Source organism: Heterocephalus glaber, unplaced genomic scaffold (genome assembly GCF_053883595.1).
Source record: "Heterocephalus glaber isolate CG9 unplaced genomic scaffold, H.glaber_assembly_v1.0 deba00000546, whole genome shotgun sequence".
Classification (NCBI taxonomy): domain Eukaryota; kingdom Metazoa; phylum Chordata; class Mammalia; order Rodentia; family Bathyergidae; genus Heterocephalus; species Heterocephalus glaber.
In genome coordinates, this window is record NW_028258147.1 from 19,013,853 (window position 1) to 19,034,934 (window position 21,082).

At 38.6% G+C, this 21,082-nt stretch overlaps 1 protein-coding gene across 2 annotated transcripts in view; it reads right to left on the bottom strand.

Annotated features, from left to right (window-relative positions):
• Positions 1-21,082, bottom strand: part of Met (MET proto-oncogene, receptor tyrosine kinase) — a 134,153-nt gene that overhangs the window by 40,587 nt on the left and 72,484 nt on the right. Inside the window, exons 3-6 of one of the 2 annotated variants that reach the window (XM_004865263.3) lie at positions 18,519-18,710; positions 6,682-6,816; positions 5,741-5,914; positions 900-1,060 (exon numbers count right to left, since the gene is read on the bottom strand). In XM_004865263.3, coding sequence (XP_004865320.1) covers positions 900-1,060; positions 5,741-5,914; positions 6,682-6,816; positions 18,519-18,710 — 662 coding nt within the window. The remainder of the gene's footprint in view (positions 1-899; positions 1,061-5,740; positions 5,915-6,681; positions 6,817-18,518; positions 18,711-21,082) is intronic. The other variant, XM_021244778.2, reaches the window with a different exon arrangement.

Here is a 21,082-nt window from a genome sequence, read left to right on the forward strand (position 1 = left end):
ACTGCCAATATATATTAGTTGAATGTAAACTTAAGCGCATTCAAAATCAGTCTGAAAAATGTGATTGAGTGGTTTTATTATACTTTTAAGATTCAGCAGATGAATTTACAAGAGGATGTCTGTATTGAGCTGTTTATTGATTTTATAGAAATAGCTTATTGAGACTATATTTGAAGACTTAAAGACTACTTTTCTTTCAAATCTACCTAGAAACTTTCTGAAGGGTTGTGACAGTAATGGTTGAAAAACTCCCTACATGCTAGATTCTTCTTTTCTTCAGCTAGGCCATACCACCTTTCCCTTTCCCTAATCCTTGTAACAGGATTAAAAGAACAAAGCAAATCCACAAGTGTGGAGCTCCTTGTGACACCCAATGGGTTGATGTCTGCTTGAGTTGCCTCGGAAGGCAGAAGACTGCTAACTCCGAGGAGTCCAAATGTCTTGAAGACAGGGTGTTTTGCCGGCTCTGGCAGAGATGGACCTGGGTGGGAAAGACAAGGAAGCTCCCTAGGGGACAATTACATAAAATTAATTATTCAGCCAAACTGTCACCATGCCTTGCTTGCCTGCCTTGCTACCTAAAACAAACATCTGTGCTCAGCAGAACTCTTTGCCTTTGTTGTTCCTTGATAAATCTGGGGGTTTGAGTCAGTTCAGGGCTTTACTCCACTTCGGTGAAGACCCCTGGCCCCTCATCAAAGATATTTTCTGTCTCTGATGTCTTCATTTCTCTCTCTAACAGGTTTGCTGGACCGAACCTGGCAAACAAGGAATGTGACAGGCCGAAGACACTTTTTAATTCAAGAAATGAGCTTTTTGAGAAAATTTTAACAAGCATTTATTCAAAAACAAAACCTGTCTTCCAAGCACACCCCTGCAAAGCGTCTTAAGATCCTTACGTATTCATCGTGCTCTCATTTAAGGTCAAAGTGCAGTTCTCATTTCCAAGGAGAACTTTGGTTTTCTTTAAATCAAATTTATTATTCTTTCTGAATCCAAAGTCCCAGCCACATATGGTCAACGTTGTCCCTCCTTCAATGGGTGCACTAGTTGGGAAAACCTACAAGGAAAACATAGAACTAAAAAAAAATCCAATGTTATTTTTTTCATATGTGGGTAAAGCAAACAAAAACAAACTATGTACCCTAACAGTCTGAAGTTATCCCACATTCTAGTAAAACTTCAATTTTCACTAAAGGAGAAGGGCCACAAATTCAACAGCATCTGGAATAAACATTAAAATTATTTTACATGCTGATGAAACAAGCTCTTTTTGGATCCAGAAATGGGAACAAGAGTGAGTCAGCCTGGGTGGAATGAGGGGTCTTTTGGGGCACTTTGAAGTGGACTCATTTGGGGAGCAGTAAACACTTTGGGCCCAGACTCTTTCTTGCTTGTAACTGATTATACCACCTTCATGGGCCTCCAGTCAAATTCCCCATCCAAACTCCTTTCATGGACCCTGTCAGCCAACGTCGGTATTAACACCTTGCTCAGTGAATGAGCTTTGTGTGTGCCACATTCTTGTTTCTATGGCATTCCCCAGCCACAGAAGAAATTCACACGGTAAAAGTACATCTTTTGGTACCTTGCATTTACACAGTTGTATTCAGCAGCTATCATAATACCAAACACATAGATGGTATTCATTACATATGTGCCAACCATTCATCCATCATTTATTTATAAAGCATCTTCTATCTGCCAAATACCAATAAATAAATAAGTGAATCTACTTTTTTATTCTTATAAGTTGATCTATTTCTTTATACCTATTAATTCACATTTATTATTGACAGGATTTTTCATTGTTCTTTACATAGTCACTGTTTGATGTACAGCATGTACACGATGTAAAATCAAATACTGCATAACATTTAATACATACAATATGCTATTTCTATTAGAGATATAAAAAGAAACGTAGCTGGAGAGCACCCAAAATCAGTACTGTAGCAATCTTTCTAGTTATCTCCATTGGCATTATTTTACATCTCATTTTTAAGATTGATTTTTTCATCTCATGCTCAATGTTTAATAAAAGGTTCATTATATTGCAAGCTAACTTTTGGTGTGTTAAATGAGAAATGTGGGATTCTTAATACAGCTTTGGTAACCATGATATAAAGGTAGCATTAAGTATTTATGAAGTCTGTAAGACAACTGTTCTTAGGCTAAAACTATTTAAAAAAAACACATTTCCAAGTTAAAAATAAGCTTCTCTGGGCAGCTCTGTGACAATTGAGAAAGGAAATGTTCTTTTTTGGGGGGGTATATTGTAAATTGTGCTATAAAGTACAATGGTGGGAAAATAGCACTAAGACAGAGGCAACTCAAAAGCCAGCAAAGGTATTTGCTACAGCTCAGTTTGTGCAACTCTTACAATTAAGAAGGCTTTTTAGCAAAATTCAAATTTGCAAACATTCCGATCCTTCCTAAGTAAATAATCGCAAACTGAAGTCTTAACTTACCCTTGTTACCAAACCCGTTTAAAGTCTTAGCTTAATGCTTTTATGATAGCTATTTTACCCATAAAAATCCATTACACAGTTATGCCTTTCACGAAAATTTACCTCTTCCATGTCTAGCCAAATGAGAACTACTAGAAAAAATTTTATTTATTATTATGTTAGAAATCCAGCAGGAGAGAACAAGACATCCAACCCTCCCAGGTCTCTTCTCAGCCTGGGGCTCTCACACAGCTGCTGTTCCCTCTTCTAATGAGGAGCCTTCTCCATCGAAAACAGCTGCCCAATGCTGACATGGGCCTGTTCCCACTGCCTACATCCCACTTCCTATGTAAAAAATTAAAGTCTGTCACTCGATATACATCATCACTTTCTACAAAAGGCAAAGGGACTGGATGATGATTTGAGAGAAGACAATGAGTTGCTGAACTGGTGTTCTGGCCATAGGAATGAGTATTAGAAAACCTCTACTGTACACAGGATTCAAAAGGCCATATCCGGTCAGCTTTTCTCTCTGGGTCGAACATTTTTCTCTTAGATTAAGGGGTAACTTCCACTCTTCCAGGGGAAAAAGAAGGACATGGTCAAGCATCACACCATCTTCCCAGCTTTGGGAAGGCAAACTTCGTTATCCTGGAGTGTAGAGATATTTGTGGACAGAAAATGAGTCCAGCATGAAGCCATGGAGGCTGCTTCTCCTACTTGTCTGGATAGGGGAGATGTGTCCACACAAGTAGCTCTTATCCTTTCACAGGTGAAAGACTGTGCTCATGATGGGCCCATTCCACCAGTTTTTTATGCTTTTTTTGGTACTGGGGATAGAACTCAGGACCTTGCGCTTGCAAGGCAGGCGGTGGAACCACTGAGCTGAATCTTTGGCCCCTTCCACCAGTATTTTAAATGATCATGTTTTTTAAACCCTTCAGATAAAACATGAGAAAGCTGAAAGAAAAAATCCCTGAACGTTGAAATTTGCAATGGAAGCCTCCTTTCTGGTTTGGCAGGAAAAAGGTTGCAAATATATCCTGGCAATGTATTGCCTATAGCCCTTCTACCCCCTACAAGATATTGCTGTTGCTTCTTATCTGTCTTCTGATTAACTAAAAAATAGTTTATTGTCTCACTGGGATTGACTTCAATCCTATATGATATGACCATGTTATCCTGATAAATTCAGAATATATTAGGAAAGTCCTCTTCCTTTTCTGAAGCATTTTTCATTCCCCTTTAAGTATGAGATCAGATGACACTTATGAAACAAAATAATGGGCTTATAATCCTGCTATCTCTCCTATCTGAAGTTGTAAAGAATTTTATGCCCTGAACATGTTGTACCTTGAAAAGCAGGTTAACGCGCATGTATTGGTGAGTGAAACTATGCATTTGCTGGATTTTGTGCATGTAGAGTTTAAGACAGATAAGAAAAAGATGAATAATCTGTCTTACTCTTTGCAGTAAGAATGCTAAATGTCACGGTCTAGCACAGCATGAAATCTTCCTAACAACTATGAACCGAGAGGGATTTATGGACTCAGCTGCACTACTTTCCTTGTAACTGTACAGCCCATGCCTGAAAGACTTGTTCATGATACAATGCAACCTTTTAAAAATTGCCAAACGTAGAGTGCTGGAGTTAGAGGATGTGTGAGAGGAGGCAGATTCAAACTATGAGTTCCTCTGCTTCCAGAAAATTCTAAAATATTGTTCAGTTTCTGAGCATCTTAACATGACTTTCATGATTAGTAACAGGGAGCACAATGATCAAAATTAAATGTTTCTATAATGGTTATCAACTTTGCTCTTTACTTAAAATACCAACTTGGCTATTTTTGAAATAAAATTGTTGATTTAATTGTGTGTGAGTGCATTTACACACACTCTCTCTCATCTCTTTCATAGACTATGAAGAGTTCAAATTTCTGGTGTCTTAAATTGCCAAGTCTGTATGTTTATAAAAGTGTAAAAGTGCACGGAGATTTTAAAAGTATTGTGTTGGTTTTAAGTATTGTTTGGACAACAAAAATGTGCATAAATACTATAGAATAGACTTAAGTTTGTTTTATTCTCCCTCAGTTTATTTTCTGCCTGATTAAGCCAAAACTTGGTAATTGTCACACCTAACAGAAAATGATTTGGTTTAAAATCCAGTCACCCACTGCAAATCTTGCCTGAAACCATAACTAAATGAAAACAGACATGTGCTTGGGGGCAGTTCTTGTTCTGACTTGCACACTTTGTTTACCTGAGCATGAACCAGGTGACTAAGACCTTTAACTTACATCTTTCACAAGAACTGTTTACTAAAGTCCAACAGTTCTACATGCGTGCAGAGAAAAATACATACCGGGTCCTCAACGAGGAAGTATTTTAAAGCAAAATGTACAGCACTTGGACCAAGAAATTATGCAATAATTGCCAGGGAGACTTTCATAGTACCAGATATATGCTTAAACAAATAAGGCAATAGATTAGAGAGTGCGGTTGCAATGTTGTGGTCAATGTCCACTTCCGGAAACTAATTTCTTTAAGAGCAGGAGGCACGCTTGTCTTCTTTTGGACTACGTGTCCCAGTATTTAAAAGGTCTGCCATGTGGTGTGCTCTCAGTAAATGTTTTTGCAGGGAATTAAAGGATGAAAGGGCTTATAGCACTGCAGATGCCAGTATAGTCATCAGTTGAGCCTTTACTTCTCTTTTAGGTACATTGAGGTGAAACTCAGTCACCTATGAGTGTTGACCCTCAATTTGCCTCCCACATCTCCTGGGAAACAACCTCCAATCTATGTATGATGATACAGGGTTGCCTTCTGTGTCTCAGATAGGAAGAAACCTTTTGTCCTGTCTGCCCTAGTATGGCTGGAACTGTGGGCTTGCATGGTTCACCTTAGGGGTCCTGGTTATGCAATGAGAAGGTCTGTCTCAGTGGTGGAGACTCATGTCTGGGCAGCTGGCATAAAGTAAGTGATGAGGAATCAGAGAATGGTGAGTCAGGAGGGAACACGCTCCAGTATGAAGAAATGGGGAGCATTATCACTCATGAACCATACACATGGCACTAAGGGAAGGCAGCTGCCCAAAGAGAGTGAACAGGAAGCAAGCCCTTCAGCCGCAGAACTCAGAGGTGCCCTAAGGACACTCAGGGATAAATCCAGGAGTGACCCAATGCTTCCCCTGATGTCTTACAGCTAAATGAGAAAAAATAATTTCTGAATTGTTTTTTCAATAGTGAGGTTTGTGTTTACTGCAAATCATGCATGATAGCAGACATTCCTACCTTGTAGATTGCAGGCAGGCAGCTCTCTTGCGTCCATGTCCCACTGAGGCACTCATCTGACTGCACACACTGATTGTGGCACCAGCCACACTGCACAAAAGGTGGGGCAGAGAGACATTGACTACAGGACTGGAAATGTCCACAACCCAAGCCATTCAACGGGATCTTTGTAATCTGTGGAGAAAAGTGATATAAAGGGCTTCCAGAAGGGGTTTTGTTTGGTTTGGTGAGTAAAAACTGAATACACAGAAGCTACATATAAATATCAGCTTATGGAGTCTCTCAGAGAGAGCACCTATGAGCAAATCACGTAATAATGGTTAAGTGATTAAAATAAAAAAAATCAAATTTCTTCCTTCCCTCTATTGTTGGCATCTATGTGATAAAAACTGACATTACTGTTCAGGAATTTATAAGCATTGTCATGCAAAAGGTAGAGGGTATATACAGAAGGGACACTTGGCCCTGCCCAAGATGATCTTGAAATTACCAGAGAGTACAATTTAAGGAAGACACATTTGAATTCCTGGAAAATTTTAAGTGAGGTCTGATACTAAGATGCACATCTTTCTCTCAGAGAAAAGGGACTAATGGCTGAAGTCAGATTTCAACACACATTTCCAGGATTTATCTGCCTGCACTAGAGTTCTACCATAAGGACTATAATTCTCATTCTCTGTGTTTGCTTTTCTCACTGAAAAATATAGGACTAAAGGAAAAGTGTACATTAAGAAGAAAACCTCCCTTAAGCCTAATCATGCATGAATAAAAAGTTACATTAGTTTGGAACATTTCTGGAATACTGAGAAAAAACTTGGTGGAGGAGATGCCAAATGTAAGATGAAGAGAGAAGTTATAAGAAAAACCAAATGATACTGGCTGTAAATATCCATTTAGGAAGAACCATAACTATGGAAACTCCCTGTGAGAACAAGGCTTACCTTCTTCCCAGTGATAACCAGAGTGTAGCCATTTTGGTTTAATGGGTGCTCCACAATCACTTCTGGAGACACAGGATGGGAATCCAAGGGAAAATTCACATGAGGGGTAGATGATACTGTTCGAGAAACCACAACCTGAGAAATAAAAAAGGATACACCCTGTTCCAACAAGCTTTGTTTAAATGTAAGCAGAATATGTGGATAATAATGAAAATAACAGGTTAGAAGAGTTGGCGGGTGTTTGAACTACAGGCCCAACAGTTCATCTAGTTGTAAGTCAATACATCTTTTAGTCTCCTTCCTTGAAGCCAATTTATTTGAACCCCCAAGACAGACTTTTGCCTGATTTTTTTAATGGTTTCTAGGGAAGGAGATCTTCCAATTAATCAGCCAGCACATGCAGACAAATCCTCACAATTGTACTGGGAACTGGAGGAGCCAAAACTCTAGCCAGAAAGAAGATACCATGTATGCTACAAGAATTCTAGATTATTTTTAATCTATCCTCTTGACCCTCCCTATGGAGCAGTTTCCCTTGACTTAATGGTAAGAGTGTTGGATTGGGAATCTCGAAACCTGTAGCTAGTTCCAACTTCTTTACTCTTAAGCCATATTTATAGATCTTTTGAGGTCAAAATAGGCCCTTTGTTACTTTGAATTGATGTACTGTATTTTTTTATTTACTGCTGTCTCATGATATGTTTTTCCTTGCATTATAAATAAAGTTCTACTTCTTGTCCCAGTTTTAAAATAAACCCTGATGGTTTTAACAATGCCTGGGAAATGATGTTTTATGACTGGTGTTATTCTTGCTTTCAGGAATTTCTATTTTGGGATGTTTCCCACCTATATAATTTCTACTTGCCCTGTTCCTAGAACCCAGTGATAATGAAATTCAGACACTTTTATCAACAACTGAGATAAGATCAGTGTGATTATCTTAGATGAACACAGATTTTAAGAGGGTTTAGGAATTCTCAGGAGAGTCTGTCATTCTTGAGTAGGCCATCAGTTTGCATATACATGAGAGTGTAGGAGGCTGAGCACAGCTCTGTGTTTGAAATCTATCTGCTCTTTGAAATTGCCTGACATCTCCAATAATCTTTTACACTGCACTGAAAATGCATTTGCTTGCCATGAGTGTGAACTTGTGGGGCAAACATGGGCATCTGTGAGATTAGGATTAAAAAAACACTCTCTAGGGCTGGGGATTTAGCTCAGTGGTTCTGCTGCCTGCCTTGCAAGCACAAGGTCCTGAGTTCCATCCCTGGTACCAAAAAAAAAAAATCATAAAAAAAACACTCTCCTACAAATTTGTTAATCATAAAGTGGGAAAGAAAATAAGATTAATTAACTGCTTTGTACTGTAACGAATACATACAACATGGAAATGTTCTGGGGAACAGCAGTAAGTTTTTCTTTTTCCTTCTGCACAATGAAGGAGCCAAGTAACCGGAAACAATTCAGGAAGATCTCCAAAGTACCTGGTACGTTCCCAGAGAGCAGCCTGTTGACAGATGAACTAACCAAGCTTACACAGGGCCATGAAAGTTAAATATCACACAGTTTTGTTCTAACATTTGTTCTACCCCAAACACTCAGCACTGACAAAACATCTCCAGTAAGCAGGATGGCTGTATTTGCTCAGAAGTAAATCACGGCTCAAAGCTCACTTGGTCAAGATAAAAACTACTGTTATTTCCTAAATTAGGGCCTAATAGATATTTGTCACCCTTGCTGGCAAAGTGTAAAAAAGTTCAACTACCAGTCTCACCTTCCTCTGGGTTCTGATTACAAGCAGAATGTCAGATGTCAGACTTACCAAACCTTTCCCCCCAATTATCTAAATTTTGGTTTATCTGAATTTGCAATCCAGTGCTCACTGCTTCTCATTTTTTTCTACTCCCTTTCATTTCCCCACTCCACATTTATTTATTACTTCAGACTGGAAAGGTAAAAAAGAAAATCTCCTTTTCTCACACACAAGTCATAAACAATAACAACAACAACAAAAACACCAGCCTATTCTAATACCCTGCCTCTATTCTCCATTTCATTGTGTGCTTTCCACTTCACTGCAGATTATTCATTACTATGAAACTTCCTATAGATATTATCATTTTGTGTTTGCCTCCCCGGGTTTTTCCATACTACACAGAACTGCTATATAACAATCATCTCTAAGAATGCTTTGAAATGATATGCTGTAGTTTTTTGCCACTGTTAGAAGTGAAATTGTTGAGCTGTATGGTAACACAATATCTAACACTTTTGCTCCTGTACTCTTGCTCTTTTAAAAATAATTTCCCATATCGGTAATAAGCAATCTCTTCTTAATTACTGGGTCATCATATCTGACTTTATCAAATACCTGAAGCTCATCCAAATTCTCATTTTCCAGAAAGGATTAACCATTCTCTTTCTCTTCATAAAGAGGCTCTTTGCACCTTTGGACTCGGACTGACCGATTTGTTTTTACCCTGTCAAGACTTTGTCCGGAGAGCCCTGTACATTGCACTTTCATAATACATAATTGAGTCAGGCCCTATGCTAAGTGCTTTAAATAGAGATTTCACTGACTATTATCCCGTAAGGTAGGCATTATTATTCGCATTAAGGAAAACACAAGAGAGAATTCTAGCCAGAAAGTAAGAGTCAGGTTTCCAAGGAGCAGCTGTATCTAATGCCAGAATCTGTGTGCTTGAGCTCTTATTAAACACTCAACTGCCAGACTCTTGGAGCACCAGATTAAATACTAATAAAAAAAAAATTCAACTTGGGCTCCCAAGAACCCTGGTGAATCAAAGCACTAAAACAGCTTTCTCAATATGCTTGCCTTGCAGGTTTGTAATCCTGGTCGCACAAGTTGTGTGCTTAAGGAGAAAAGTCTTCTCATCTAAATAGTTTTCCATGGCACAGAGAAAATGAATGTTACCAGCTCAGCTAGCAGAGATCCACTCTTAATCATGATCTAGGATAAGCACTGCTTGGTGTGGAAAATGGGGTGAATAAGAGAAGGTGGGAAGGCCCTGTGGAAAACTGGGATGACTCTCAGAAAGGTTGAGCAGAGGTTGTTCCACAGATGCAAATACCTTGTTAGTTGATCATGAACCCATTCTCTCCAGTGACATCTATTACTGCAAAATGCCAAGAATGCTTTTCTATCATTGAGTCCTCATTTTCTCTTATTGCCAGAACTCTAAATCATTGAGTAACCACCTTGACTGTCAAAACACTGTGAAGCAAAGCTTACAAGAATTAGAGGAGTTCCTTGTTGTTGTCATGGAGATATTTTTAAGAAAAGAAAAGAATCTGGCATATAAATTTAATTCTTATGATAAATAGAAATTTAGAACAATATTTAGAGCAATCTTAGAACAATTAGTATGAAACAGAAGACCAGTAATTCTTTTTTAAAAAGTTTCTACTGAATGAATGACTAATCAACAGATTGCAGAATATTTTTCTTTAATGCTCTTGAAAATACAGGGCTAATACATTTTTTGGAGGAAGGGAGGAATCTGAATTTTCTTGATGGTTGTGGTAAGTTGTGGTGGTTGCTTGATTGAGTCAACCTGAGTAAGAACAGCTCAATTAAACTGGCTCAGCAATTCCACACCCTAGGGTGGGGAAGACCCACCCCAGGGAGGCTTGTCACCTGGATGGTACAAAGGGGAAATGAAGAAGACTGCTTCTGTTTCTTTGAAGGAGCTCCAGTCTTCGCCTTCACCTCGGATGTCATCTCCTGGCTTCCAGTGCAGACTCTTCAGCCTTCCATCACAGACCCATTGGCTTCCTGATACACCCGTGCATAGGACACTGCAGTGAGCTCCAGACCTTCAACCGGATCTTTCGGTCCCCAGTGTGCAGACAGACGTTCTCATCCCGCTCTGTGGGTGGCCTTTGTAAAACAATCTTGAAAATTCTTATGTATCTGTATATTTCGTGTTATATCTGTTTCTCTAGGAAACACTGATACATAAGTTATCTGGGAGGGGGTAGAAATATATGTACAGATAAAGAAAACTGTCGTGACAAGGCCCCCATATTTGTAAACCTTAACAAAATAATTTTGTGTGAATATATAAAGGGCAAATCTCTTTATCATATGCAGAATTAAAATGCTTTAGAATGTTCTTTAAGAATGATGAACACAATTTAACATAACACACGTGTTTGTATGTGGTGGACAATTCAATGTTTTTTAAGATAGTCCCATATTTGTGCAAGCATCACTGTAACCAACTTTGGAATACTTTCAGTACCTCAAAAAGAAATCACGCAGACCCCTTAGCCAGCATTCCTCAATCTCCCCTGACCCTGCAGCCCTGCACAACTCTAATCTATCTTCTATCTCTATAGATTTTCCAGTTCTAGGTATTTCACATAAATGGAACCCTACAATATGTGGTCTTTTGTGTCTGGCATCTTCCATCTTCCACTTAGCACAATGCTCCATGCTCCTTTTTATTGCCAAATAATATTTTATGGACATACCACATTTGATGTATCTATTCACCACTTGGTAGACATCTGGGTTATTTCTACTTTTTGGCTGTGTAAATAATGTGGCTAGGAACATTCATGTATGCCTTTTCCTGTGAACATATATTTCCATTTCTCTTGGATACGTACTTCTAGGAGTAGAACCGTTGAGCCTTGTAGTAATTCTATATTTGACCTTTAAGGCATTGCCAAACTAGTTCCCACAGAGGCTGCACTATTCTACTATTTTGTCAGCAGTGTTGTAAGGTTCCAATTCTCTATCCTCACTAACACTTGTAGTTTTCTATTTTGATTCTAACTTCCTAGTGGGTGTGAAGTGCTACTTCATTGTTGTATTGATTTATATTTCTCTGCCAAATGTTTTCTTAAATTAAGTAAGAGGAAGGTTTACTTCTGGAGGTTCACAGTCTCCTGCCTGAGACTGAGGCCCTTGGGCATCCCCTGCTCAGCACCTCAGTCGGTGTTCTGAGGAACCTGCCCTCATGGCCACACTGGACCTCTGTAAAACAGGGTTCCAGAGAGGTGGGAGATGGAGGAGAGGTGAAAGGAAACAAAAGTGGATTCTCACTGGGAACCACAGAGTGGGAGAAGAGGCCCACTCCCTGGGTTCTTATGCTTGGCAGAAGTGGTGATGGGTTGGAGGTACAGCCGGACATAGGGTGTGGTTCGTGGAGCTGGAGCTGGAGGTGGCAGCACAGATGTGATAAAGTGTGGATAGGGGGGGATCCCCTGAAGAAGAAGGAGGGGCCCCTGGAGGTTAGCAGAGGAAAACCAGACAGAGCTTTTTTGGGGGGTGCTTTAAACAAGTTATTTAACTGAAAGGCCATATACTGACTTCCATTTATTTTGATACATCTTGTCCCCAAGGTGATTTAGAAGATCTTCAGGCCAATATAAATATTTCATAAATATTTGGCCATTTGGGTATACATCTGCACAATAACTCACATCTTTCAGCAAGAAAAACACTGAAGAGTAAAGACCTGACACAATTAACTGGCTATAGTGAGAATCTGCTCCAAATATTTGTTTCTCTAATGTAAAGACATCACACACCTGTTCAATTAAGAAAACCATCCTTACAACACAGGATGATTTTTTATTTTGAAGTAGGGCTTAGGGCATTCAGCCACTAATTAGGTGCTGCATGGCAGAGCTACATCCTCAGCTTATGCCATGAATTCATAGGGAATAGGTTCCAACAACTCAGGCTCCTTCCCATTGGTTCTCACAAAGTGCTTCTCTGGGCGGGGCAGGCTGGTGCTTCAGTTGCACCCAGGTACCTTTCTCTTTGGCTTCCTTCTTTTTCTGATCATTTTCTTTGACATGTTTCAGGAAGCTATCTCGACTCTTTGGGTGTTTAATATGCTCAATTTGCACATTAATCCTCTTGGCAAGAATCTTGGCCTTAACTTGCTTGTTTACAACAATACCCATACTAGGTATTGGTAATATAGGTAACATTGTAGACTCAGTTTTGCCACGGTAACATTTGTGTGGCATTCCTTTTTGAACAGTACCTATTCCCTTGATGTCTACAATATCACCCCTTTTGCAGATTTGCATGTATGTGGACAAAGGAACAACCCCATATTTTCTAAAAGGCCTAGAGAACATATCCCAGGTTCCCCTCCTCTTTCCCTTTGTGTTCATCATTTTGACAAATTACTGGAAGATGGCAGTTCCGGCTGAAAGGCCAGAGCTTTAATCAGTTGCTGTGGACTAAGAATATTTTATACCCTTAAGTATTCTTGGAGAGATCTGAGTAATGATGGGAATTCCTATTGGCATTGCATTTCCAGAACGAGACACTGATCTGGGATTCAACTCTCTAGGTGTCAGTGGCATGTTGTCCCTCTTAGGAGGGTAGACTTTTGGAGAGGACTACTCGGCCCTTCACATGGTTCTCCTGGGACAGAGTAACCGCAGACCTTGTGGTAGATGCTTCAGTCTTATAGAAATGTAGATTAAAATGCAATCAAGATGTGTGCATAAAAGATCATAGTGAATTTTCCTTTTATAAGAACAAAAAATACACAGATCAATTTCAAGGCAAGTAAAAACTGAACAGGAGCTTTGATTCCATCTAAACTGATTTCTCATTTAAAAGTTAAGAAAAATAGTTTTCTGTTAAGGAATAAGGAAAATTTCATTCTTCATGAAGGATGATATAAATTATTCGAATTTGAGATGCAAAAAGAAAGAATGTGAATGAAGATGATGACATTATTAATAAATAGGCCAGGTTATGCCTGGATGTAATGGTATAGGTCCAGGGAGTGTGTCTGCTACCCTGTATTCCCCGTCTAGACCAGACTCTGGGACACAATAGGTCCTCAAGGCATAGCTATTACTTTATGAATATACTGCAATTAGAAGCCCACTTAATCTTTGATGAGGAAATGGGGTTTTCACATGTTTCTGAATTTAGCTAGCCTTCAAGAGTTCAACGTGTATTTTCAGGGTATGGCTTCCTGCATCTCACACTTCTGGCCTGCTTGAGGCTTATTCTCTTCTTCAGTATGTGATAGAAATTGCTGTGTATTTAGAAAAAATTAGAATTAAGAAGAGTAATTTGTTTCAATCAGATAAACATTTAGTTTTATTGTTGGCATTGTTAGCTCAGAACTAAAAGTGATAAAGTAAATTGCCAGGTGGCAAAAGTTGAATTAAATAAAGCTTTACTCTGTTCTTTCCTTTACTTTCTTTGATAGTGAACAACGCTTCTATACCAGACTGCCACTACAAAGGCCAGGTATATCCAAAAAGCAAAGTGCTTTTCCTCTATTACAAACTGATTTGTATATACGTTTCAGTTTTTTGAAATGAGTGAAAAGTGAGTCAAAACAAATTAATACCAGATTAAGACCTCATAAAAAATTCAAACACCTAAAAATGAAACAAGCTAGAAATGTGTAAAAATTTTAAAATAACCAATACTTTCAAATCAGTATTCCAAATATATTGTTTGGAGGATTAGCTACTCTACACACAGAATACATATTTCTGAAATTTAAAAGTGATCAAAGTTAAAAAACTATGGGTATACATATCTCATGTCTTACAGTATTTCTCTGTTCTTTCCAAAAAGTATCCATGCAAGAAATTCCAGTTACTCCCTGCTACCCCAAACCAAAACAAACAAAAGCTTTGCATTTTCCCATGGTTTCAAATATTTATGATGTCTCAAATTTCTATGTATATGATAGTATATGAAATAAATGTCCTTCAATAGCATGCATTAACTCATTTTAGAAGACTAAATAACCGGGCTTAATTTTTAGTTACGGATATAACCCTAAAATTATTATTTATGGAATAATTTTTTTTCTTTTGCAGTACTGAACCTAAGGCCTTCATACTTTTAAAAATTTTTAAATTTTGAGATAGAGTCTTGTTAAATTGCTAAATTGCCCATGCTGGGCTCAAACTTTCTATCTTCCTATCTTAGCCTTCCAGAGTGCTAGGATCTCAGATGTGTGCCACCATACCCGGCTAATAAGTTTCTTTTATAAATGAAGTTTTACTGGCATATTTTCTTCTAAAGCAATAAACTGAGGATCAATTAAGGTATATAACATTTTTTAAAAAGGTTGATGATATTTTTATCTGAGCATTTTATAAATGAAGTGGGTAAATTAATTCTTAAAGAAGAAATAGCATTTGAGTTTAGTTTTATTTGGCTGTGTCTCTGCATAATGCCCACGGCATTGCTGACTTAATGATCTTTGTCTACATATTCTAAAATAACAATTCCAAATGTGATGTATTCCACGGGCTTCCAGTGAAAGCACTGATATTCTATGATGGTGGTTCAGGAATCTGAAGTCAGGTGAACAGATGAATTGATTCTTCTCATTGGGTGTGAGTAATTATTCTCAAATTCACCAATTACTAGCATAACTCTTTGAGTAACGGCCACAAATAATGAGCATAAGTAAGGGACGTCTTTTTAGGTGATCCTTGCCTCTTTAAATTTCCTGTTTAAGACCCAACCAGTCTAGTTATGACCAGAGATAAAAAGGGTTAATGAGTGGTAACAGTAACGGGGGCAACAAAATTGGGGAGAAAGGAAAAGGGTGATGGAGGAAGAAAGAGCCAGGATGGTAGCAAAGTGCCTAATGGCAGCTGTGATGGAATCCTGGCAAGGGTCACTGTTAGCAGGCATGGTGCAGTTGCCCAGTGAAAGTTTGTGGAGCTGAACTTGAAAAAAATCTTGAAAGGGCCTCTCCACTCAACCCCGTCCTTGATCCACTCACTCTCCCTGGCCTGACAGTCATGCACAAATATTTTAATAGGAATGGTTTGCATTTAGAGATTAAAGGCCTTATACAAGTGCTGTAAAAAAAAATATCAAACAAGCATTGTTTTGGATGTAGATTAGATGAGGAGCTCAGAAGGGGAGACGTGGGCAATCCCTGTGATTAGTCCTATGATCTTCATGAGAATCCTTCTTCCCTCTCCCACACAGCCATGGACATTGTGCTAAGGTTCCTGTCTTGTTATTTTCTACATCTTCTCCCCCCGCCCAATTTATAAGAATGCATATTCTCACTGTTAACTTACACTATCTCAAACATCATTTTGTTCATCATATTATTTTATTTCAAAGCATCCCTAGAGAGTGATCATACAAATAAACACTGTTTTTGAAATCTATACTGACATGGCTCTACAGATATAGAGACTCAAATATTTGTGTACATCAAGGTACTTAGACACAGCTGCACCTGTATGAGATAAATTACACATGTTTAAATGTTAGGGACATGTAAAAACGGTCCTCGCTGCCATACACATACTATTGTTAACTAAACAATATAATTCTTTCTAATCAAATAACCACTGTGAAATACCTGATTCACTTTGCACCCAACAGCTGGGGATGTAGCTTGTGTTCCCAGCCAGAGCTGAACACAAGCACAATAGTAAGGGCAGAAACAGCTGCAAACCCTTGCTAGAAAAAATGTGCAAAGCAACTATGCCATCAGGCTGGGTAGGAAGGAAGTAAAATCATTTTTCTGTTTCTCTTCTTGTGTGGCAGCTGTCTTTGGAGAAAAAATATGTCTATTTTATTTTGTAACAGAAACTCCATAGTATTTATTAAAAATGTGAATTGTCGAAACAGGCTGGCTACAGAGTTAGCATTTTAGCTCAGTCAAAATGTTTACAGAACTTGGTAGGAGGTCACTGCTGGGACAGATCTAGCTGGATGGTCTCTAATCTTTGCTCCATGCCCAGTCCCTCCGACAACCATTATTTGTTATAAACAAACTGGATTTCAGAGATGTTGACTATCTGATTCTTCTAATGCTGTAGGTTTATTTACATAAAATTTAATGGAATTCTTTAGGCAAGTGTCAGAGAAATCAATCTGTGGGTCTCGAGAGCCCTTTGTCTGTACACACTATTGTTAAGTGTCTGCTTTTTTTCTTCTCCTAAAATTATAGCTCATAAAGGCAAGTTCTGCATCACTGTTTCCTTTGTGTCACTTATTTGCCTACTAAAGCAAATTTAGTAGGTTCTCAATACACATTTTATAAATTAAAAGTCACCTGGACTAGTACTTTCATGAAGTAAGTATCTATTTTCACCTTTTGTTTTGGATGCACAGTTAATGGTATAAGATAGCTTTTTTATACACATGCTAGGAGACAAGAATAAAATATCTGCTATAGCATTTCTATTATAATTAGATTGATACATTATATATCACGCAGATAGTGAGGACTTTGTTATTAAAGCAACCTATTTAAAAATGGGATTTTATTAAAACTTTTAACATCTGGAAATAGACCAGGAAATCTTTGATGTTAAAAGAAAACTGTCAGACTTAAAGTGGCCATAAAAGCTTATTAACATGAACCTGAATTGGCAAGATAATGGACAATTTAGAAAATAAAAAGAAAAGCAGAAATGAAGATAAAGGGATGTAAGCCATATCATGCATACATTAGGAATGCAATAGATGCAAGCTTCTCTCATGTTCCTTTGGAATTTTATAGAATATAATCAATGTACATTAAAAAGATATGAGCCCAAATTAATATTACAAGGAGAACAGATACAACCATACTCAAATACATTAGAGAGCTTGTCTCTGTGGGAGGACTGGGCTACTCTCCTTCAGCTTTTGAGAAGCTAAGGATGCTAATAAATGGTCAGGCTGGGTGAGGTGGGTAAATAAACATAATGAACTGGAAAGAAAAAGGAAGGGGAGAACTAGTGTAGTTGGCTGTGAGGCAACAGGAGCAGGGGATACTAGTACGGGAACATTTAGACCACAGGATCTGTATCATTAGTTTTGAGCTAGGAAGATTTTATTTTGCTTTATGACTTTAAAAAATTCCACCATGTCCACTAGTACAAGACAAACATGCTTTATAGTTCTCAAAATATGGCAATGACCAAAGTCTATACTACTATAAAGATAGTGGACATACAAATGGGCAAGTCATAGGAAAACATCATCATCCTCAATTGGTTTACTAGAAGCTGTTGTTTGATCAGGATGTTAACTGAATCAGACAATTATGAAATAGACATCTCACTTTACAAGAAATTTCTAGTGTTCATAGAAATTTAACATTTCCATGTATGTCCTTGTCATTCTGCAGTGATCAAGAATCTACTAATGAATTCATATTGAAAGCAGCAATAACTACTAAAGCAGTAAAACAAATCCAACACTAGAGCATGTTAGTTTCTGCAATGATTCCTGTAGCTAGGAAACATAGTAACTTCAGTCAAGTTTAAAATATGAATATTTATTTTATGGATATACTGCTGCTAGCCATTAAAGCACTTCTTGATACCCCTTCCCATGAGTATTTGAACTTCTTTGTGTCTGACCCCACCATTTTGTGGAAGAGCCCGAGTTACAGTGGGATTCTGACAGTAATGTCCCTTCCTAACTCCTGCCAATACTTCTCAATGATGTGAATGTTTCTTCTCATGGAGACACATGGTTCACACAATAGCTTTCCTTTGATCCCTAGCTTCCCTTGGAATAGGAAAACATCGCCTGGAAGTGCTTTAATTGTTTCATTTTTACTTTCCAGTCACGTGATAAAAGTTATGAATGGAAAAAAACCCCAAACCATTCCAAAAAAGAAAATTAAAGCAACCACTTCAAAAACTTAACAAAAATAGGCCCTACACTTCATAAAAAGTGGGGCAACCGTCACTGTTTGGCTTTTAGTCTGTGTCTCCAGCTTCTGCTGTCATTTATACATTACAGTGTTTATAGCAAATATTTTCCTGCAAAAACAAAACCATATTAACTACATAATACCAGACAGGACGGACACAGACACTCAGAAAGCAATTACCTGCATGAAACGACCCCCTGACGTCCCAAGATTAGCAATGGTGAGATCTCCTTTAATGAAGGTAGATATAGATGTTAGGAGCACTTGTTTGAATTGGCCTAAGAATAAGTCAACACGCTGCAAAGCCGTGGTAAATTCTGTTCGATACTCATCACTGCGTACTTCACAGCCTGATGAATTTCTCAGAAATGTCTGGAATAAAACATGACCATAGAGTTAATGTGAGTTCTGATGCAAAGAAGCTGCTAAGAAACTTTTCAGTGTATCTTTTCTGAGCTTGGCAGGGAATGGCCAGGACAACTGTGCAGTAAGACAGCCCCAAATAGGTATGGATAGTTCAAGTGACAGAAAAGACTCCTGTTTTATATGCATAGATTCAAAAACTGGAGGCAAACATTATTATCATAATTCACAGCACAGTTCAATATGTGTGTACATAAAGATGGAACTTAGCAGGTGATAGTAAAAGAAAAACAAAACCTTAAATATCTCAGCTCTTGACATAAAAGTTGTGCTTCTAGCAGGCAAGGCTATGAGATGAATTTCAGCTGGAATAACAAATGCTGGAGTCATATATTAATGTGTGCATTTTTGTGCACAGAAGTGGTGGGGAGTGGTGGTTAGTAGATAACTCATGGGGAGGAAGGAGAGAATAGGTGCAAGTGCCTACATCAAACCTGGTTTCCAATGCTTACTTGAAATCTTTCTATGTTCAGAAATTCACATGATCTGTGTTTCATTCCCCTCACCTATAAAATGGAGTATAGAAAATAGTACCTATTTTATAGAATTATTGCAAAGATTAAATGAACTAGTTTATATAAATCTCTTACAGTAGAACCCAACATATAAAGAATACCACTTCAGTGTCATTTCTGGATGAAAGGCTCAGAAAGTGAAAATCTGTACCTCAAATGTCTCAGTAACCAGCTTACCGAGAGGTCATTACCACTCAGTCTTGTAACTATCCTTTAGGTTCAACCTCAAATGGAAGGACTTCAAAAAATATTGTTCAGAAATATAGACAACTAAGCACTGAATATTCCTCCCTTCTACTGGACAGTTCAGTCTCCTGGTCTTCTCAGACAGCAGCATTTGTGTCTTCTTTGTACATTCATTCATGCATGACTGTCAGTGTTGGGGTTTCTCAAGTCTCTATCCATTTACCTTCACACTCTCTGCTGGTGACCTTGGCTTCTCCTGGGATGTCTACTGTTTAGTTGACACATGCATTTGTATCTCCACTCACATGTCTCAGAGATCCCAGACTCAATATGGCCAATCTTCTCCCTGTCTTATGATATTACCCACCCCAGAGAATGGCTGTACCATCCCTCCAGGTGCACTACTCAGAAACCTAGGTGTCATGTGTCATCCCTGATTGTCCTGCTCTCCCAATGCCCTGATACAGGTCTAGCTGCAATTCCTATCAGTTTCATGTTCTAAGTATCGCCTGGATCTACCTGATCCATTTCTGTCTCCATCACCATGAGCTTCATCCTACGAGCCCATCCCTTTCCTGGACTGCAACAGTGACTTCCTAACTAGACCCCCAAATCCACCATCACCCTTGTCAGGTGATCTGTTCCTCACACTCCAACAGGACTTTTATTTCAAGGCACAAATCCAATTGCTTCTCTCTTTATTTGAGTCATTTAATGCTTCCTCATTGCTCTTTGAATAAAGGAAAACATTTTTAACCTGGCCTGTTGGACTTCACATCATCTGGCCTCTACCCGACTTCTCCAAGTGTCTGTGCACCCATGAACAGAACTTTCAGCTCTCCAAATATGTCAGGTGTCCCCCCCCCCATTAAGAGCTGTGATACAGAGCTCCCCCACCGCCATCCCAGGCTCCTAGGGCAGTGAAGCTCAGCTGGTCCCAGCACCCGGAAGGAAGCTCCCCCACCGCCATCCCAAGCTCCTAGGGCAGAGAAGGTGAGCCACGTGGGCTCCAGAAGCACGCCCCCCCCCCCCCGTGGAAATGAGAAGACACATAAACAAGCCTCAAAAACAGACTTCCGGGTCACCTACAGCAATCCCAAAGGGAAATGAGATGGAACACTCTGATACTCAACCACCTGGACTCTGAACTGGCAACAAAAGAGGATCTGGGAAAAATGAAATCAGAAGTAATTACTCAGATAACAGCAAAGATTTTGCTCATGGTGCAAGACATGATTAATAAATATAGAGAGGACACAGATAAAAAAATAGAGGATCTGAGGAATATGATGGAATCCCAACATAGGAAACAAATGGAATCCATAAAACAGATACAAACAGATTTCCAAGAGATTAAAAACTCCATCAAAAGTCTGTGCAGCAGAATGAACCAATGTGAGGATAGAATTTCACATATAGAAGATAAGATTGCAATTAGTGACCAGGAAAAGAAAAATTGCTTTAAAATTGTAAAGGAACACGAGAAATCAATCCAGCAGCTGCTAGATGATGCAAAGAAGAATAACATAAGACTGATTGGAGTCCATGAAGAAAGAGGAGAGAGTGAAGATGACATAAAAAAAACTCTTCACAGAAGTGATGGCAGAAAACTTCCCAAAG